At 40.0% G+C, this 22,342-nt stretch overlaps 2 protein-coding genes across 3 annotated transcripts; both read left to right on the top strand.

Annotated features, from left to right (window-relative positions):
- Positions 1-347: 347 nt before the first annotated feature.
- tyrp1a (tyrosinase-related protein 1a) lies at positions 348-12,343 on the top strand. 2 transcript variants are annotated; one of them, XM_084042744.1, is made up of 7 exons: positions 348-866; positions 2,453-2,775; positions 4,214-4,418; positions 5,537-5,704; positions 6,248-6,427; positions 10,277-10,417; positions 11,010-12,343. In XM_084042744.1, the coding sequence occupies exons 1-7, from the start codon at positions 512-514 to the stop codon at positions 11,195-11,197; spliced, it is 1,560 nt and encodes a 519-aa protein (XP_083898870.1). In that variant the 5' UTR covers positions 348-511; the 3' UTR covers positions 11,198-12,343. The 2 variants fall into 2 exon arrangements, with proteins under 2 accessions (XP_083898870.1, XP_083898869.1); XM_084042743.1 differs by having other exon boundaries at positions 10,274-10,417.
- Positions 12,344-13,137: 794 nt separating this feature from the next.
- lurap1l (leucine rich adaptor protein 1 like) lies at positions 13,138-20,175 on the top strand. The gene is made up of 2 exons (XM_084042917.1): positions 13,138-13,772; positions 18,399-20,175. Exons 1-2 carry the CDS (start codon positions 13,554-13,556, stop codon positions 18,786-18,788), a joined length of 609 nt encoding a protein of 202 aa, XP_083899043.1. The 5' UTR covers positions 13,138-13,553; the 3' UTR covers positions 18,789-20,175.
- The last annotated feature ends 2,167 nt before the right edge of the window (positions 20,176-22,342 follow it).

The raw sequence follows: 22,342 nt of genomic DNA, 5'->3' as shown, positions 1-22,342 counted from the left end.
CATACACTATTTGTCTCAACAAAAAAAACATCCTACACGCATCTTCTATGTAACCATTAAAACCATAGTATCATAAACTATAGGGTCTAATATTTCAGGAGATTTTATAAGCCTACAAATTCTACTTGGTATTCATTCCTTTGCTAGCCTTGGGCGTGAGGAATAGCCTAACACAATGCATGAATTAGCCACACTTCCTAGCCCTCTTTTCCTCCCTGTGGCCTGTAGGAAATGTGACGTGATCACGCGGATGACTAAAAATCCTTATAGTCATTATAGTCATGCGCTAATCCGGTATTTAAGGTCGGGGGTTCACTCGGCATGGGGCAATTAGAACTAAAGCCTGTCTGGACGGGAAAGAGGGCTTGTGTCTACTGACTAGAAAAACAAAGTCTATTATGATTTTTTTTTTTTCTGAGTGTGCAGTTGGAGCAGAAATTAGGCATTGACAGCTGGTACTTGACTGCAGTGGGTTTATTCGATTGTGTAAAAAGTTGACTTCTTTGTGGATATGTGGGCTTGCTGTTTTTTGGTGCTTTTGGGAGCGGCGTTGGTGAACACTCAGTTTCCAAGAGAATGTGTCACGCCAGAGGGACTTAGAAGTGGACAGTGCTGTCCATCACCTTCTGCCGTACAGGGCGACCTGTGTGGATCTACTTCTGGCCGTGGACAGTGCTTGCCAGTAGCGGTGGATGCTCGTCCCCACGGGCCTCAGTACCCCCACGACGGACGAGATGACCGGGAGCGGTGGCCCGTCCGTTTCTTCAACAGGACATGTCAGTGTAATGGAAACTTCAGCGGGTTTGACTGCGGCCGCTGTAGACACGGTTGGACGGGGGTCAATTGTAACCAACAGGTGGCTGTGGGTGAGTGTAGCTTCACTGTCTTAACTGCAATTTACAGCATTCAGTTTGAAACAAAATCATGGATGTACTGCTCCAAAAATAATGCTGTTTAAGTGCCAAAGTTATTCTGGAACACAACTACGTACTACGTTTAAAATAGATAAATCAATGCACACATACATTTCTGGTATAAACCAGTGAAAGATTATATTCGTGGGTGGCCATTCTGGCCAAAGCTGAATGGGTAGAGAGGTCGCCAGGGAAGACTGAATTTCCAACCTGTGGGACCAGTAGGACTAATTAATATTATTCTATTTATATCCCAAATATGTTTGGAAAAACATATTTTTTATGTGTCTACACCACAGTGTAGAAACACTCTGTTAGAAGTCAAATCCTGCATTCCAAATTTCACTTACATTCACACCGAGCACTATAACTATAACTTTAACCATAAAAATATAGTTTTAAAAATTAAGTCAAGTGGATGGCAGAGTTCACACAGACTATTAAAAACATTACAATGGTGAACGATATAGTTATCTTTATAGTTATGGTGCTCAGAGCGAATGGCACTTAACAGTATCAAATGTAAAAGTATTGATTATGCTGAAGGGCCCATTGTAATTAGCAATGCATTCATGTGTTCATCACTTTAACAGACAGACAGACAGAGCGACCAACTGACCGACCGACCAATTTTTCTTGAGACATACAGTACAGTAAAGCAGCCTATAGGCTTAAACTGTACCAGCAGCAGTCAAGTCAAAACCGTATTTACATGACCTTAAATGCCATTGTCGAACATGATAAAATGTATTGTTAACAGTGCTTCACAGGCTACTGTATTTCACTGGCCAATTCAATGCCCCCACCCTGGTCATTAAAATGTGTCCTTGTTCGGTGGGTCTCAAACTTTTTCATGTCAAGGACCCCCAAATGTATGTTTTTGGCTGTGGACCCCCATCTGAAAAGATTTTGTGCCAGGGACCCCCATAAAAGATTGGTGTTGTTGGTTTAAAAAATATTACAACATTGTCCCATTTATTTCAATATTTTTTTTAAATAGCAGATCTACAAGCTAACAACGTGACAGCGTTGTGAGCTTGTGGATCGGCTATTTTCAAACAGCTGATGTATATAGGATTAAAGTGGTTCAACTTATTTTGATGCTATATTAACTAACTCGCCAGCGACCCCCTGGAACCCCCTCAAGGACCCCTGAGTGGGCCCCGGACCCCACTTTGAGAATCACTGCCCTTGTTAACAGCTGAATAGCTGGGTTAACCCATTCAAATCGGGAAAGCATCCGTGTCATTTAAGATTTTACCGTTGGCTATTCAAAAATAGCAGATGTACAAGCTCACAGCGTGTCACTTTGTTGCCGCACTGCCAGCTTGTACATCTGCTATTTTTTTCAAACACAAATCTTTTCTTCTAGGGGTCCCTGGCACAAAACATCTTCAGATTGGGGGGGGGGCAAATACATATTAATTTGGGAGTTCTTGGCACGAAAAACGTTTTAGAACCACTGACTTTTGGCATTTGTAGATTCGGCCTCGGGTCTTAATGAGGTTAATCCCATGACATGTCTTGTAATCTCCCAGTCAGGAGGAACGTGATGCTGCTCAGCACGGAGGAGAAGAGAGCGTTTGTGAGCGCGCTGGATCAAGCCAAGCGCACCGTGCACCCCGACCTGGTGGTGGCCACGCGCCACTTTCCGGACATCTTCGGGCCCGACGGAAACACCATGCAGTTCGATAACATCACCATCTACAACTACTTTGTGTGGTCACACTACTATTCCGTGAGCAAGACCTTCTTGGGCGCGGGGCAGCCGAGTTTCGGAGGGGTGGACTTCTCCCACGAGGGCCCCGGGTTCGTCACCTGGCACCGGTATCACCTGCTGCAGCTAGAGCGCGATATGCAGGTAAAACAGCCAGCCAGCGGTGGACAAAGTACTCTACGCCCAGTACTTGTGTCAAAGAATAGATACTCCTGGTCAACTATTACTCCACTACAAGTGAAAGTTTTCAAATGTGTACTCGAGTTAAAGTTATGGAGTACTTCCTTTAAAAAAAAACTCAATTATGTATTTAAAAGGATATTTTGTCCAATCTGTATGGTAAAGTATGTTAATACAATCAATATATAATGTCTACAATTGGGGTGGTTGTATTTGGTCTTCCTGCTCTTCTACTGATAATAATCAATAGGCCAATAATTTGATGTTTTTATGGCCTGACTTGAATATTGGTGAAGAAAAATGTTTTAACTGGACTGTAAGCAAGCATCCAAGAATGTGTGGTGTGGTGTGCGTGTGCGTTTGCACGTGCGCGCGCGTGTGCGTGCATGTGTCTTATGGTCTGGGCCTAGATTTGATTAGCACAGAAGAGCTTCTGTTTACATTTCCTGCATTGTTTTATTAGATACAGAAGATCTATTATATACACAAACTTGTAAAGGCTAGTACAATCCTCAGAATTATTATTTTACATTATGCTTTAACACAAATATTGGGTTTATTGCATTCCTGCTAAAATGGGAGACCCATTTGTTGAGTATGAGTTTAAAGCACAATTATGAAAAGACTATTCCTAGGACAATCACAAGGCTTGTTTAATAGCCCATTGGCGTGGGGAATAGCATAATGTGTAATATTATTAGAGAAAGAAACTATTGTGGCTCAGAACTGTTTGTATGTGTAACTGAACTTTAAACCTCTGTTCTATATGGAAATGAGTTGATGTTGCATCGACCGATTGAACTATAACATCCTCTGGGTTAATTTATCTATTAGTAAGTCAGAGAGTAGTTATACAAATCTAGGTGTACAAGTGTAACCAAATGGACCCTTACCCATATGTAACTCTGAGAGTGTACATATGAAACCAAGTGGACTCTTGCGGGCAGTGGTGTAAAGTAACTAAGTACATGTATTCAAGTACTGTACTTAAGTAAACCTTTGAGGTACTTTTACTTTTTTTTACTCCACTGCATTTGAAAACTTTAGTTACTTTGAAGATTTTGATTATTATTATTACAAAACATACATTAACCACTACAGCCCTACAATATATAAATTTCGGCCATTTGAAAATAGCCGATTACAGGCTCACAGTGCGTTGCTATGCGACGCATTGTCAGCTTGTAGATCTGCTATTCAAAATGTAAATGATTTTTATACATTTTACATTTTTGAAAACTTGTGAAATGAGATTCTACATTGCAGTATTGATACTTTTAATTAATTAAAACATACTTTTTCCACCACTGCTTGCGGGTCCATTTGGTTGGTTTCTCTGAGAGTTAAATGAACGCAGAGGATTTTACTGTGTATAACACGTCTGTATCTGTTCAATGGCCAGGACATGTTACAAGAGCCGTCCTTTGCCCTGCCCTACTGGAACTTTGCCATCGGCGGGTCTACGTGTGACATCTGTACCGATGAGCTGATGGGGTCGAGGAGCAGCTTTGACCCCAACGCTCTGAGCACCAACTCTCTGTTCGCCCAGTGGAGGGTCATCTGTGAGAGCGTCGACGACTATGACACCCTGGGGACAATCTGCAACAGTAAGAATACTATGCTGGACCAGTGCTTCTGAAAGTGGGGTCCGGGTACAAACAAAAAAAGTACAGTAATAAGACTAGAGGGTTTGAGTGGTTAACCCTATTAACATCAGCTATTTGAAAATAGCCAATCTACAAGCTCACAAACATTGATCAAAGAATGCAATGTGTGAACCACTGTGAAGGACTATAATGGCTACAGAAGAAAAGAAACCATTCAGACAAAAGTCCAAACTCTCCATGTTGGAGCCATGCCATTCCCATGTGATCCAAGATCCACATGATTCATTTTTATGAGGTGGGGGGTTGGATTTTTTTTTTTCACATGTGTAATAATAATATTGAAGAAAATAATGCTTAGTTTGCTTACACATAATTATTGATAGTGCTCTATAAAAATGATAAGCCTGTATTTTGATTAAATAATAGATCTTTTGAAATTGGGGAGCCCGATTCACCTGACCCAAGGCGCGCTCTCTCTCTCTCTCTCTCTCTCTCTCTCTCTCTCTCTCTCTCTCTCTCTCTCTCTCTCTCTCTCTCTCTCTCTCTCTCTCTCTCTCTCTCTCTCTCTCTCTCTCTCTCTCTCTCTCTCTCTCTCTCTCTCTCTCTCTCTCTCTCTCTCTCTCTCTCTCTCTCTCTCTCTCTCTCTCTCTCTCTCTCTCTCTCTCTCTCTCTCTCTCTCTCTCTCTCTCTCTCGCCATTCCAAACCTGTGGGCTCCCACTGGTGGGCTGCACGGATATTGCAAGTGGACTCCCAAATAATTGGCAAAACACTATGATTTTATTGATTATATTAACATAAATATAGTATTTTTTCTTTAAAACCTTGAAAAATTAGTTTTCATAGTGTTATTGATAAATAGAAACTGTATACTGCGTTAGTTCCATTGATCCAACCCAGAACACAATCAATTGATTGATTAACATGCTCAGAAAATGCACACAGCATACCAATCTGACCGCTTAAGCTGCCGTGTTAACACTTTCGAGATTTTCAAGTGAGCCCTGACCTAGAAAAGGTTGTGAACCACTGCTCTATCCAAATAAAGCAGAAATGCCACATAAAATAATGTTGACGATCTTTTGAAATCTGTACTTCCATATCCTGCGACTCCTCCTAGATACTGAGACGTCTGCCATCAGGAGGAACCCAGGAGGGAACGTCAACAGACCCATGGTCCAGCGCCTGCCTGAACCCCAGGATATAAATGACTGTCTGCAGGTCAACGCCTTTGACACACCTCCCTACTACTCCACCTCCTCTGAGAGCTTCAGAAACACAGTGGAAGGTTAGCGCTCATTATGCATGTGTGTGCAGCCTCTAGATTAGTGGTTCTCAAACATTTTCATGTCAAGGACCCCCAACTTGACACTTATTAGCCCGCAGACCCCCCTTTGAAAAGATATATGCCAGGGACCCCCATAAGAGAAGAGTTTTTACGGCTCTAGCAGTGATTCTCAACCATTTTAATTTCAAGGACCCCCAGTTTGACATGCATTAGGCTACGGACCCCAATAATGGCATTTATATCTCTGGGACCCCAATTAATATTTTAAAATCAATGTTAATTTAACCCATAAGGGTCCATTTGGTTCCCAACTAGCCTGGAACTCCCGCAAGAAGACAAGAACCCCTGGGGATCCCAGGACCCCACATTGAGAACCAATGCTTTAGATGTACTGTGTTTGTACTGTATGTGATGTATTTGATGTCAAGGACCCTCAGATTGATATGTATTTGGGTACAGACCACCATTTTAAAAATAAATTGTGCCAGCTGGACGCCCATAAGAGAAGATGTGTCAACATTTGTTGTTGTGTTATGTTTGCAGGCTACAGCGCCCCCCAGGGGAACTATGATCCAGTGGTCAGGAGTCTTCACAACCTGGCCCACCTGTTTCTTAACGGGACAGGAGGACAGACGCACTTGTCCCCCAACGACCCCATCTTTGTCCTGCTGCACACCTTCACCGATGCCATCTTTGACGAGTGGCTCAGGAGACACAGTCCAGGTAAAAACCTCATTCACTGGTCCATGTGCGTGTACAAATGGAACCAAATGGACTCGTAAGAGTTCATTTGAATGAATGAATGAATGAATGAATGATGGCCATGAGGAATAGGCCATAGACACAGGTTTTGCCACCAAGCCAGTCATGAACCAATACAGCCACCCTGTCACAACTCACAACCTTCAATAACAGCCACAACACAACACAACACACATACTGTAGATCCACACCAGTCTTATATTCCAAATGAACTTCTGGAATTGATGGCTGCAAAGCCCAAAACCTCTAGCTTTAACATAAAGGGAAATAGCAAACTCACACACACAGGATAATTGAAGTGACCTATGTGCGTTCCCTGTTACAACTCACTACTTCCAACGGCAGACACAACACAACACAACATACAAACTGTAGTTTCACATATTCCAGAGGCAGAAACAAATCGGGTTGGCCACCCAGTCATTGGGTCCCAAAAGTACAGCAATAGTACAACAGCTTGAATCACATAGTATACACACAGCTTACAACACAAACAGCAGCAAAGAAAAAACAAAGGTTCCTACCTTGAGCCGTCTTCTACTTGACTTCATCAGTTGTGTAAGTGATGGCCAGGATAACACTTTGGAACCCATGGATGGAGAGTTAGAGCTCTCTAGTTCATCCCCAGATGAACCCTCCAGCGGCGTCTCCAGTCACCTTGAGTATCTGAAAGAAAGAAAGAAAATAATTTAAGAGACCAAGAGTCACATCACATGTATAATTATTAATTATACATACATACATGTATATGATGTATCCTCCTGTCACAACATACACAGCCTAGCATACATATACCGTATCCTGACGTGTCACAACATACACTGTATCCTGTCACAACATAGATTGTGTTGTCGTTTTTGTCATCATTTGAAGACCTTGAAAAAGTCATTCATGCTTTCATTTCATCAAACAAAATAAAGAGTATAACAGTAAACATGTTTCTCTTCCCTACACACATTGATTTATTTTGTCCTCACTGGTCATCTCATCTGGTGCCATTTTAAAAAATGCACACATTATAAAAGAGCTACACCGAGACTATGGTATGCCTTGAAATAAATTGAGGGATTCAATAGACATCTAGATGTGCTATTCAGGTTGTAACACTTATCCAATATCAATTAAACAATCATTGGTAAACAATTTTGTATGAGATTTCATACAAGGATATTTGGTGCTGTGACACCCTAACAAAACATTGTGTATTTATTTATTGAGGATATAAAGGTATATATGCCTACTAGGACCCTACTAGCCCTAGAATGGCTGTGATATGACATAGGTTACATGCCATACATCACACATTTTAGCTCAAGACCCAAAAGAGACATTAAACGTTTGCCCACTGCCCCGGACCGGTAACCGTCTTCCATGCCGACATCTCGCCACTCCGACTAGTGGCTTCCGCGTGCGGTTAGGGTTAGGGTGAGGGTTAGGTATAGGGTTCGTTAACGTCGGAAAGGCGACATGTCGGAAAGCCGCCATGTAACCCCAGGACCCATACTAGTGAGAGAAAATAGATCTACAAGGTCGCACCATGTTGTGAGCTTGTAGATCTGCTATTTTTGCTACTTCCTAAACCTTTTTTTTATGTATTTATGGAAATTATTAGACTTTTTCATTTTATTGCGTTAACTCACCCAATTACTGTCAGCCAAGGTCATCTAGTTTCATATGTATTTGAAAGTTCTGGCAGAAAACGTGTTTAGTAAAATGTCAACATTTTCCCACAAGTTTTACAGACCACACACATTCCTCCAGTTAGCACATAGGCTACGTGTGGGTCACACAACAGACGTTGCGGTAACTTGGTGAGGGATAATTAATGACACCTGTGTGCAATACACTCCCTGACAACACTGACAATCTACTCCCATGAAGTGCTGTGGTGGAAGAACGTTACATTACAAGTAGTTAACTTTATTTCACTATTTTCCTTCCAAATAAGACGGAGCTATGCTATGAGCTATGTGATCATTTTAAACTCTGTCAGGTGTGTGTGGGGGCGGGGGCGGGGCCGAACAACCAGAGGATTATTAATCTCGTGTAGCCAGACCCCACAGAAAATGAAAAACAGCGACCTCTGCTGTTTCTGCAGGGCAGAATCTGTTTTTGAGAGATTAGAGGATTATAAACAGCCCGCTTGAAGCCAGTTTAAGGGAGTGTCTACGGTGTCTACCAATAACCTGCCTTCACAGAGTGGGTATACTTTCTAGGGACAATAACATATTATTTTGATTTTATGATTATATTGCCTTTTTGGATGCTGCCCCAGATGTTAGCAAGCTTTAGATTAATGAATAACAACCAAGATAAATACTTGTTTGAATTGTGTTTATTCAATTGTACCAAACAAAGACAATACAGTTAGAGACAATAGAGTTAAAGATAATAAAGTGAAATAAGACAAATTTATCATTCATTCATTCAGTCATTAGTTTATTTATTTATTGGTGCATGTGAGTGTTTGGGTTCTATAACTCTTCTGAACTGAAAAGTTACATGATATGACATCACTTCAACCTAGGTGGCACAGTCAACTTTATTATTCAATATTCAGATTATTACACGTTCTCGTTTAGCATGTCAAACAATCTTTTAATTTATGAACTAAGATGAGCAACTCTGGGTAATTCACTTCTCTAATCAGCACAGGTCAGAGGTGATTTATATAGCTTGCACTGTATTTCAAATTAACATAAACACACCATCTAACACATTGACTGCCATGATAAAAATAACTTTAGCTTGTGTGCTTAGTTACCTTTGAATGACATTTGGAATGAATTGTCTAGTTAGTTCTACTGGATGTCTTCTCCACTGGTCCCTCCCTAACATTTTATAGTCTAGTTTTTATGTGTTGATGAAATTGTCAACATTTAGTCATAGTTTCAGTCATCATAGCTTAGTTTTTATTTAGCTATAGCTTCACTATTCTAATTTATTTATTTGTATTTATTTATTTATTTATCAGGGACAGTGCACATTACAGTGAACGTTCTTGGGTCAACGTTCAGTGAAAATAGCAGATCTACAAGCTACAAGCACGTTGCAATGCAACATGTTGTGAGCTTATTGATCTATTATTTTCGACAAAGAGATTTGGTGTGGAGGGGGGAAAAGTAGTGGACCTAATAGAGAGCCCTGGGGGCCCTGCAGGTCAATGATATATATAGGGTTTAAGTGGCTAAAGTTGGTATGGCTGGCACGGTATGCTGTCGCTCGTTGGTTAGTTCAGTGGTTCTCAACCTGTGGGTCCCCACATGATTTTGGGGGGGTCCCCAGATGAAAGTGAAGTGACTTAAAGGGCTTTTAAGACCTTTTTAATACCACAAATAAAGAAAAGAAAAAGACCATTACTTCATCTATAGTAATCAACAAACTATACTATAAAAACTTGTCAAACAGTGGCCAAATTGTCAAATAATATAAGAAAGACGCAAACATTTTATCAACATCTACAAGCTTGTAGATCGCCTATTTGCTATTTTCACAATATTTATGTGCCGTTTCATTATGAATTGAGTACAAAGGACCCCAATGGCTTTTGGGGCTTTTAAATTCCTATCAGCTGACCTTGTATTGAACTGTACTTTCATGTGCTTCTAACTTCTAATAAAGTATTCAATCAATCAATTAAAAGCCGAACCGAGTCTAACTCAATTTAATGCCTCAACTCCTACAACTCCTGTCAGGGTGGGGGGGTCCCCAATTCAAATATGATTATTTTGGGGGGTCACGGCCTGAAAAGGTTGAGAACCACTGGGGTAGTTAACTCTAGGTGGCTCTCTCTCCTCTGTCTTGCAGAAGCTGTGTACCCTGAGCAAGATGCCCCCATTGGTCACAACAGGGCCTACAACATGGTACCATTCTGGCCTCCGGTAACAAACGCTGAGATGTTCCTGACCGCCCCAGAGAACCTTGGATACTCATATGATGCTCAGTGGCCAGGTAATTAATAATGTTGTATTACATAAATATTTATTATGTCCAATTTTGTCGTAGTGTCTGCATCAGTTTCCATTCACATTTCCACAGTGGTGGAAGAAGTACTGACATTTATTTTTACTTAATAAGTCCGGTGTTCAAAATGTACTTGTGTAAGAGTACAAAGGTTTTGGCATCAACATGTACTGTACTTAATGTACCAAAAGTAAAAATACTTTTTATGCAGAATGTCCCTTTTCACAAGTTTTCCAATGCATAACAATCTTTTCAAAATAGCTGATCTACAAGCTCACAACGCATCGCATCGCAAGGCGTTGTGAGCTTGTAGATCGGCTATTTTCAAATAGGTCTGAAGTGATTTAATGTATGTTTTTTTGATAATAATCAAAACCTACAAAGTACCTAGTAACTATAAATTATAGTGAAGTCTGAGTCTGAGATGTAGTGGAGTAGAAGTAAAAGTACTGAAAGTTGGAAATGCTCCAATAAAGTAGAAAATACCTCAAAAGTGTACTTAAGCACAGTACTTGCGTACATTACTTATTAATTACTTTACACCACTGATTTTAATCATTGTAACTTGTCTCTTTTATAGGTGAGCCTTACACCCTGACAGAGATGATCACCATAGGGATTGTTGCTGCCCTTATGCTTGTTGCAGTCATCTTTGCCGTCAGTACATGCGCTTTGCGATCCAAGTACAACAGGGTGGAGGGCCGCCAGCCTCTGCTTGAAAACCAGTACCAACGTTATGACGATGACAAGGGCCAATCTGTAGTCTAACATCAATATCCACAGTATCCAGACATCAGCCTTCTCATTTTCTTATTTTTGTACTGAAATGCACAGTGGTGGAAGAATTTACTTAAGTAAAAGTATCAATACCGCCATGTTGAAATACTCTGTTACAAGTGAAAGGCCTGTATTCAAAATTTGACTTGAATTAAAGTACAAAAGTATTGGAATCAAAATATACCAAGTACCAAGTAGGCTACTACTCAATCTACCGAATGTCTGAAAATCCTAACCGATATACAAGATCACAACGTGTCGTGACATTGTAGATCGGCTATTTTTGAATACATGAAGTATAAAATAGAGCTTAATTGGTTATGTATGTTTTGTACATAAGTAACTTGTAACTAAAGCTGTCAAATAATTGTAGTGGAGTAAAAAGTATAATATTTGCCTCAGAGATGTAGTGGAGTAGAAGTATAATTTATTGAAAAATGGAACTGCTCAAGTAAAGTAAAAGTACCTCAAAATTGTACTTAAGTACAGTACTTGAGTAAATGTACTTAGTAGTTACTTTCCACCACTGGAAATGCAGCTATGAATTGTTTTAAGACTCCAGTGTTGGATTTTACTGAGTATGAGAATATGTACATAACTGCAAAAAGTAATTTCTTTATTAATTAATGTTATTAATAATTCATATTATTATAGTTATGTTCAACCTTAACTAAAATGCAGGAATATTTGTGCCATGTGTGCTTACAAAGTGTTTCAGAGCTTCAAAATATACTGTATAACAAGTCATAATTTGCCATCACATACTGCACTAGTCCTTATATCAGGCTAGTAAGAATATAAAATACAATTGACCTGTAGCATACTACAAGTGACACACATTCTATACCGTTTGACATTTGGGTTCAGTACTGTAATATGGGATAATATATTCTCAGTTTAATGTTTGCTGTGTTGTTACTTATCTTTGAGTGCCTTTATATGAACTACAATATTTAGAATATAGTAAGAGTTGTCATTTGTTTTTCTCTAAATGTGTAAACACATTTCAGAATACTTTTAAAATATGTAATATGTCAGAATTATTAAATACATACCTATATAATTTAAGAACCCTGCCATGTACTTTATGTTTTATACTACTATTTCTGATGGAATAAAACATGTATTTGCTGTCATTGTAAAAGCTAACATTTCATTTCAACTATGAGCAGCAAAGCTTAGTTCTCATGGCCACAAGAGGGTGTAATAGTGCAACCTTTGACACAGATTCACCTGTGAAACTATAGCCTGCTTGTTGACCTGAATGAAAAGTTACTACTACTACTACGTGTAATAATAATAATAATAATAATTGTAACTAATAATAATTGTAAATAATGATAATGCTTTTTATTATTTATTTAGAGATTGTTTTTATGGCTAGAAAGAATGGCTTCTGAGATCCATAGATAAATCATGTCTGAACATGTTGAGAACCAGTGTGCTACAGCAGTGGTTCCCAATTTTTTCAGCTCAAGACCCAAAAGAGAAATTAGACAGTTAGCCCGGGACCCCAAACTAGTGAAAATAGCATGTGTTTTCTAATTTAGGGAATTTCTTTGATCATTTTTTTTATTTCATTCATGAAATTCTTTTTGAAAAATGTTTGAATTTGTTTTCAACTCATGAAAATGTGTGATTTTTTTTCTGGAAATCTTTAGAAAATATTTCAAAAATAATAATTAATGACAAAATTTAGGAAACAAAAAATAAAGGGATATTCACTCGCGACCCACAAAAATGATTCCGCGACCCACAAATGGGTCTTGGCCCAGTGTTTGGTAAACACTGTACTACAGAGTATTATGGCCGGTGGGGCGTGTCCGGTCCCACCTGTCCTGAGTGACGCCCACTGGGGGCGGGGCTAGGGCAGCACGTTGCCCTGAAGCCGTCATCATCAGTGAGTGAGTCAGTCAGTCACTCTAGCCTCATTCAATAAGACACCCCCAGTCGTTTCAATGGGACCAGCGCGCTACTGGTAATAAGCTTTAAATGTGTTGAGGCGAGCGTTTTTTCATTTGACTTGTTGCGTACAGCAGCATGTTACTGCACACTGGAGAAGAGTGTGTCTGATGTTTACTTTTGTTTAGTTAGTTTAACCCATCAGATATTTTCCCTATCTGTTCTTGAGAGATTAGTTTAAGGCTGATATAAGCATTTTTTTGTAACTTTTATTTAAAGTTTAAACTACTTTGGATCATTCGCTGGAATTGGTTTTCGTGCTGATCAGAGATCAGTCCCTGGGTTCGTAGTGTAATTTGCTGCTGCCTGTGGAGAGAGAGACGTCGCTCCAGTGAAACCATTATCATTGATCTGGCTGGATTCATTCCTCTCCTTCTGCCACATCATGGACGATCAGCAGGACAGCAGCGTCTTGTCTGACTTTAAGGACATAGAGACCAAGTTGGGTCGCAAGGTGCCCGACAGCCTGATCCGTTCTCTGGTGGGAGGAAAACACCACGACAACAAGGCGACGGTCGGCTCACATTGTGCGAGCAACAACCGTGGTCATTCCTCTGACCTGAAGAGGCTGGAGAGCAAGATGTTGTTTCTGAAACAAGAAATGGTAAGTCGAGTGCAGTCAGTGGTGGAAAAAGTACTCAAATGTTTTACATAAGTAAAAGTATGAATACCACAATCTAGAAATGCTCAGTTACAGGTAAAAGTTGGTAATGTATGTTTTGTAATAATAATCTAAATCTATAAAGTTTTCAAATAACTGTAGTGGAGTAAAAGTATAATATTTGCCTCGTGAGATGTAGTGGAGTAGAAGTAAAAGTACTGAAAATTGGTTCTCCAGTAAAGTAAAAATAATACATGTATTTAGTTACTTTACACCACTGCCATTCAGTAGCTACAATGTACATGCTGCTTGAATTGCCATTTAGCAAAGGGTAGAGTAGCAACAGAGAGATGTTGAGCAAAGTTAAAAAGCATTGTATTGTATCTGTAGGGCCTACAGTGTAATAAACAGTTTATTACACTGTAGGCCCAACAGATACCATTGCTTGTGTGGTGGTATAGTAGTACTGTACATTCATTTACTGTACAGTACTACTATACCACCACACAGGCAATGGTGGAAAGTAACTAAGTACATTTACTCAAGTACTGTAGTTTTTTTGGGGTACTTTTACTTTACTGGAGTATTTCCAGTTTTCTATACTTTTACTTCTACTCCACAAATATTGTACTTTTACTCCACTACAATTATTTGAAAACTTTAGTTACTAGTTACTACTATACCAAACAGGACATTGGGCGAAGGAATAGCCTATACATAATGGTACACATGTCATGTCATGTCAATGTTATTTTAAAGCACATTTAAAGTGCTGTACAGTGCATCAAGGTTAAAACACACACCAAAAAAATACCACAACAAACAAGACAAAACAACAAAGACAGAACATACAACTCCAAAAAGAAAAGAAAATCATCAAATATACAAATCCACAACAGGACGAAAAATGTGGGAGCACATGAAGCACATGTCGTGTTTATGTCTATGTTTTCATCTTTTTGGTCTATAAAAAGCTAACCAACCTGTAATTTCCACTCCTTGTGGCATTATAAAAAGTGAGCTCATCGTCCTATGTAAAGGGGGTTATTCTATACTGCCCATACATAATGTTATGTCTTGTCCTCACAGAAGTTTGAAATCAGCTGGGTAATTGCAGTGGTGTAAAGTAACATTTACTCAAGTACTGAACTTTTGAAGATTCTTTGCTTTACTGGAGTGTTCCCAATTTTCAATTATTTATGCTACATCTCAGAGGCAAATATTGTACTTTTACTCTACAATTATTTGAAAACTTTAGTTACTACGGTAGTTACTTTGTAGATTTTGATTATTATTACATGCATTAACCACTTCAACCCTATGTATAATTACTTAGGCTATTTGAAAATAGCAGATCTACAAGATAAACGATGCGGTGTGAGCTTGTAGATCTGCCATTTTCAAAGCATTTTATACATTTGGAAACTTGTGAAATGACATTCTGCTAAATTAGTACCTTTACTTTCAGTACTTAAGTATATTTTAATGCGAATACTTTTGTACTTTTACTCAAGTACATTTTGAATACCGGACTTGTATTTGTAACAGAGTATTTCTGCATCGTGGTATTGGTACGTTTACTTAAGTACAAAATGTGAGTACTTTTTCCACCACTGGGTAATTGTAGGCTATAAGAATAGGATTCAACTGACACACAGGCTCAGGTTGCACATTGGTTTTGCAATACACCCATTTGAATCAGAATAGTATAGTAGTAATGAGGCTGTAAAACAGGCCCATGCATTACACAGTGATTGTTGAATGCCAACCAGAAGTGCTAAGTGACATGGCTCATCCTTCTCAACAAGTGTGGTGAAACCTTCCATTTGGTGAAAGCCATTAACCCTTGATCAGGGCAGCCAGGATTCCTTGTTGTTGACAGGCCATTATCACCGTCTGCCCTGTGATTCAGACCAGGGGTGGAAAAATAACTTTTTTACTTAAGTAAAAGTATCAATACTGCAATGTAGAAATGCTCTGTTACAAGTAACAGTCAGGAATTCAAAATGTACTTGTGAAAAATTACAAAAGTATTGGTATCAAGATGTACTTAAAGTACCAAAAGTAGAAAGTACTCATTATGCAGAATGTCCCGTTTCACAAGTTTTCAAAAGTATAGAATTTATAAAAAATATTTTGAAAATAGCAGATCTACAAACGAGTGGCTATTTTCAAATGGCCGAAATGTTTCAATATATGTAGGGCTGAAGTGGTAAATGTATGTTTTGTAATAATAATCAAAATCTACAAAGTAACTAGTGACTAAGTGGTAACTCGTAGTGGAGTAAAAGTACAATATTTGCCTTTGAGATGTAGTGGAGTAGAAGTAAAAGTACTGAAAATTGGAAATACTCCAGTAAAAAATACCTCAACATTTTACTCAAGTTAGATACTTTACACCACTGATTCAGACTAATCAGAGAAATGGGACATGGAGACAGATTATGTCTGGTGTATTTACAGTTTCACCATGAGCTCATGTTTTATCCTGAGACGTTTGCTACTTCATTCTGTGCACTTGTTTGGTCACTGACTTGTTCGAACCAGAGTCAGAGCAAAGCTTCCTCTCCATGGCTAAGGTCAACAATGGCATTAGGATTCCCCACACCAGATGGCCAAGTTGACCGAGTTTGACAGTCTATATTGGGGTGGTATTAAGGCCAATTTGACCGACTAACCGACTTTGTATTGTGCTGAATCATGTGTCTGTGAGACCATCTGTAATATTGTCATTATTCAGTACTTTCCCCCCAAATTGATACACAACACTACATATACAGTAGGCCTGTTCCTTTGTTTTGGTCAGTCTTCACTCAGACTTGGAAATTCACCAAAATCACAAACAAAATGAATCTTTAGTACATGTAATTCCATTATGTCTTAACCACGTAAAACCATTATACTTATGTATAATACATACTATACTATACAGAGTCCCCCAAGGGTCAATGCTAGGCCCCCTCCTTTTCCCCCCTCTACACCAAATATCTTCGCCAAAAATAGACGATCTACAAGATTGAGCTTGTGGATTTGCTATTTTCACTGAATGTCAACCCCAGACGCCAGGGTTCATGCAGGTTCATGTGGTTTATAGGTATTGTTAATACCTAAATTGGGCAATCTTGAGCTTTTGTTGTGCTGCCACACCTTACACTTTAGGCCTAATCTGTAATCCAATTAGATGGCCCTTCTGTGGTGTCGAGTTTACATCCCCCCCATTCACACCCATGTCACAATGGTAAGCAAGCACCCCCGTGTTTAGGTGCAAGTGTGACAATGTTTTGCCTGTTAATTGGTGTGGATTCGTTGGCTTGAATATCGCATTGAATTGGTTGAATTTGAATAGAGTGGTTCAGGCCATGTTTGAAAGAAGTTTAGATGCCAACGTTTCCCCTGGTAGCTCTATCCCATCCCATATTTATTCCTCAAACAAACAATGTGGGGAGTTGGATATCACTACGTAGCATTTGTGCAGCTCTAATTATGTTGGTTAAATCCATCTTGTGATACCCACTGTGAGTAAAAAATTCCAACGCAGCTTCCTGTACTGTCTGTCTGTCTTGGCTTGAGTCATTCGTGGTTGGGTGTGAGTGTGTGTGTGTTTGGGGGAGGGGGTGGGGCAGGGTGGGGATGCCAGTACCCACAAAGCAAACACACTGCCGGCATTATGAGCCTTAAATGGGGCCGGTTGTGAATCCAGTCCTAAGAAAGGCTCCGTTTTTATCAAGTCAGCTGTCTGGAACATTGTATCAGGCCATGTCATCTCCCATCCGGCTTAATGTGTTTTGACTGTTGGGTTGACTCCTGCTGCCACTGTCCATTTATGGATCCTGCCGGCCATTTGTCACTAGCTAGCGGCAGGCAGAACCCCCCCACCCCCCTTGAGTGACACCACCATAGACTGACGGTCAGTCTATGGGTCAGTCCACTGACCCCATACCATTCCTAGTCAGTGGTGTGGTTGTCATGGAAGGGAGTTAAATCAATGGCGTTACTGTGTGGTTATTATCATTGATGTAAGCATGGCTTACCCATTTACAGACCGAGTCAACCCATTAAAAGTGAGATAAGAAGGAGTCCATCGCGGTGCATTATTATGTCTCTTTGCTCTGTCAACATGAACGAATAAGCCACACAGTGTGCTGTCCATGAATGTGGAATGAAAACAATCCATGCCATCTTCTGTGAATATTTAACCACTTACGGTAACCCTATATACTGTACACTACTTAGCTTACCAGGGCCGCTCCTTTTTCTCCTCCACACCAAATCTCTTTTGGACGAAACATATCCAATCTACAAGCTCACAACATGTCGCATTCTGACACATAGTGAGCGTGTAGATTTGCTTTTGTCGCTGAATGTTCACCCCCAGAATAATAGGGACAGTTGGGATTCAAGTGGTTAAACAGATTTGCCAGGAAGTGGCCTGCACTGTATCTTTATCGTGTTCACAGTGTTGGCGCTGGCAATCAGAATAATGATGTGGCTCTTCCACCCTGTTCACTCATTTGACATGATTAAACGCATACTATTTCAGCTGGTGCTATTAGCAGCTGCATTCAAGTGCCAGGCTCTTCATCATGCACCCGCTCTTGACACAAATGCTTTCCCCCCTTTCACCCGCAGGCCCATCTGCGAGCCATCGACGTCAAGCTGATGAAGCAGCTGATGTCCATCAACGAGGGAATCGAGTCCATTCGCTGGGTGATGGAGGAGAAAGGGGGAGCGGCCAGCCAAGAGGGCAGCCTGACGGGCAGCCTGTACAGCCTATCGGACAGCCAGGACGGCGCCTCGCTGCAGGGCAGCTACACCAGTTTGAACGACGGCAACAGCGACGGGCTCGATGGTATATCTGTGGGCAGCTATCTGGACACGTTGGAGGAGGACTTCCCTGACCACCCGTCGCCCACAGACCTGGACCAGTTTGTGGACAAAACCGTTATCGACGGCGAGGCTTTCAGCAAGCCGCCGTCGAAACTCCGGGTGGAATCGGATGAATACTACTGTTTTGGATAATTAAAGACGAGCCTGCATATGGCGCTGGCAGAGACTACGGGGATATTCCGCGAAGAAGGAAAATAATAAAAGACTTGTGTGTTGATCTCGCCCGTTTGGGAAATGCACGTCATTTGAAAGATTTATTTTTGACTTTGCCATCAGGCTCCAAAATGTTCTAACATCATGTGACGCCGATACCTGAGGTGTCGATGACATTTCCTGACTGACTCACTAGTTTGTGTCTTGAAACTATATTCTTTATATTATGGATGTAGTAGCACATGATCTCACCGATCTTTTGCCGCTTCACACTGCAAGAAAAAAGAAAAAACACAAATTTTATGTTTTATGCTGATGAACAAATATGCTCTATTATGCATTAAAGCTATATTTATTGCATATTTATTGCAAGGACATTCTTACTGTATTTCAGTACCTCAGAATTTTTCAAATCTTTGTTTACAGGCTCAAAACATTTGCATCAAAGGTGAAAAGCCACAATTTCATGAATGTGGTGATCACGATCACTTAGCCGATCTACAATTACACAACGTGTTGCATCGATTCGTGACGTGTTGTAAGCTTGTAGAAAATCTTTTGAAATGTTTTGCCTATAATGACAAGTCCAAAATAGGGACGCCAGGTTGACGCCAGTGGTAACACCACAATGAAAGAACATTTACTGCAAATTGGCCCTTATATGGATAGATACAGAACACAATTTTTTTATCTGGTCACACATGTTTAAAACCTTGTATGGGCCAGCCACAATTAGTCAATCTAAGTCAAGATAAGGACTTACATTCGCAGTAATTTGGAAAACTGGAAGATTCACTCTGAGAGTCAGACGAGGCTAAATTTCGAAATGTGGCAACACGTCAGTTTGTAGAAACGTGATAAAATTCAAGTGCAATTTGCCTCCAAGCTAAGTCCTTACCGATACTCTCTGGTGGGGATGGACTAATGCCAGAGTTATACTTAGTTGTGCGTGGTCTTCATGCGCACAACTACGTATTACCCGGGCTTTCATTGCATTCATTCATGCTCTTCCCATGTCAATATTGTCAAAAGTTGTTGTCTTCTTTAGATTTTTTCTTATTTCATATAATGTTGAAAGCTACGTCCAGAGAACCAACACAGCATTGACACTTGTGAATATTTTTAGTGGACACATTTTGTTTTAATCGTGGGCACAATTTTAACAATTCACATTTTGTCAGAATAGTTTGAAGTTTTAATCAAAGCCATTAATTTCCATACACAAATCAATGATTGTATCTTTGTTTGGTATGTTGGATTTGTACACAAGCTGTGTTTGTGTTATGCCTTGCCTACTTTTTAACTTTATAAATTATTGTTTTCAGTGCGTGGCTGAAGTTGTATTTGAAAATACAGAAATTAGAGAAAACAATATTGTTTCTCAGCTTGTGTAAAATATTTGTATCCCCCTTCTCTCACACACACACACACACACACACACACACACACACACACACACACACACACACACACACACACACACACACACACACACACACACACACACACACACACACACACACACACACACACACACACACACACACACACACACACACACACACACACTCACTTGGTGCCCTACCTACAAGACATACTTAATAATTAATAATCCATTATGACAAAAACACATTTCTTAATTACCCCAATAGCTGCATTTCAGTCTTCGTACTCCATCCATAACCAGATTGCAACTTGTGGTTCGCTGTGTAATGTAGCATGGAAGATTGCACCTCATTTAGCATGTATGCCCCCACCTCACATTGCTTGGAATAAACAAAACAAGGAGTTTAGATCAAGAAGTTCTAAATTCAGGAAATGACCATTCATTTTGCCTTCTGAATTCCTCAAACTATTTACAGAGGAAGGCCATTTGGGATAATACTTAAGAGCGGATGTCTTCTCAGTTTTCACACATGAGAATCATATTACAACACAAAAACTGCTTAGTATTCAACATCCAAAATACAATGCATATACAACCGGACAATTGAAACAAACCGTAATCATACATGAAACTGAATATGAATAGCACTCCAGCCATGTGGTGTATTTCTTTATATTTTTAAACTAATCTCACTGAGCTGTTGCTAGCCGTGCAAGGATAATTGCAGTTCCAGACATACTGTATACAGGGAAAGTCATTATCGGAAAGTTGAAACCCCTGGTCTCCATGGCCGGCAAATAAACGAGTAGCCATGGGGCGAACTTCACCAGTTCCCAGACTAGGATGACACCCTCTTTATTTAGCCTGACATAAGACCTTAGCCATGGAAACGTACTTATTTGAATAGTCATGAGTTATGCTTAAAGATGCTTCCGTGAAGCTTTCTCACAAAGGGTCAGGTTTTGAACTTTGGATTCAGCAAGGAAATGTTGCATTTACTGGAAGCTTTGGACTTAAACACCATTATCTTAAACCCCGTAGAATCTGTTTAATTAGCAGCCACCAAAAGCATATATGTAGGAATTTGTGGAGGCTTTTTGTAAGAGATGTCTGTGTGCATAGTTACATAATGAAGAGTTTGTCCTCAGTACAGAATTCAGGACTGTATTGGAATTTCCATTATTCATCATTTCCACACAGATACGACCACTCTATTTGTCCAGAAACCTTAAGCTGACTTTTGCCTCACTTGGAGTGCAAAGCAGCTTTATTTAGTTAATGTTGCCTTTCCTTATCTCTCCTTGCTCCTTGCTTTTGCACACTTAAGCTCATTGTGAAGCCAAAACCTAAACCAAGCTATAGGCATTGACTAAAAACCATAGAGGCTTTTGAGAGGCAGCCTCTGTGTACCAATCCAGTTGAAAACATAAAAAGTTGCCTCAGCTCCTCACTTCTTGTCTTAACAAATTCAACCACATAATCACTGACTTGCTTTCTGTCCCTTCAGGACAGGGCGTTTGTTAAGACTAGTCCTATAGTGGGCCTCAAAGTAATTGGACGTACAGAACTGGTTCTACAAGTTGATGTAACAGTGCTCGTCAAAATTCCTTAGAGCTGCACGGTACACTACACATAGAGTATAAAGGAGCTGTCGTGTGGGTCTTGCCATCTCTTTGCACATGTACTTACATGAACGTGTGGCAACGTATGGTTATTGTAAACATCTGTCCTCGCCTTTGTCAATAGGACTTAACCGTTCCCTCTGTATTGTAATGATTCACTGTCCTTTCTGAAATACTGACACAGCCATGTGTGGCTTGACTCGTTACCTGTGCAGGTCTCCAAGCTTGACATCTTAGTTTACCGTTTCGGCGTTCACCTTTTATTTAGAGGGGGAAAGGGGGAAAGATCTTGCCTTCTTAAGATGAATTTAATTGCCGGCTAAACTGTAGCAACTCTTACTGAATACCTGTCCTATCATGTTTAATTGAACCACAATGTACCCTGCCATTTAATAGTTTAACTGAAAGTTTTAATGGATTGTTGAGGTTGACCCTGGGAACATAAAAGAATATGTGATTGCAGTCTGATAATGCCAGCAACTAGGCTATAATATCCTGATATAGAATAGTTAGTCCAATTTACA

This window comes from Gymnoscopelus microlampas (assembly GCF_963454915.1).
Source record: "Gymnoscopelus microlampas genome assembly, chromosome: 19".
Lineage (NCBI taxonomy): Eukaryota > Metazoa > Chordata > Actinopteri > Myctophiformes > Myctophidae > Gymnoscopelus > Gymnoscopelus microlampas.
This window is presented reverse-complemented; position numbering and strand designations above follow the sequence as displayed.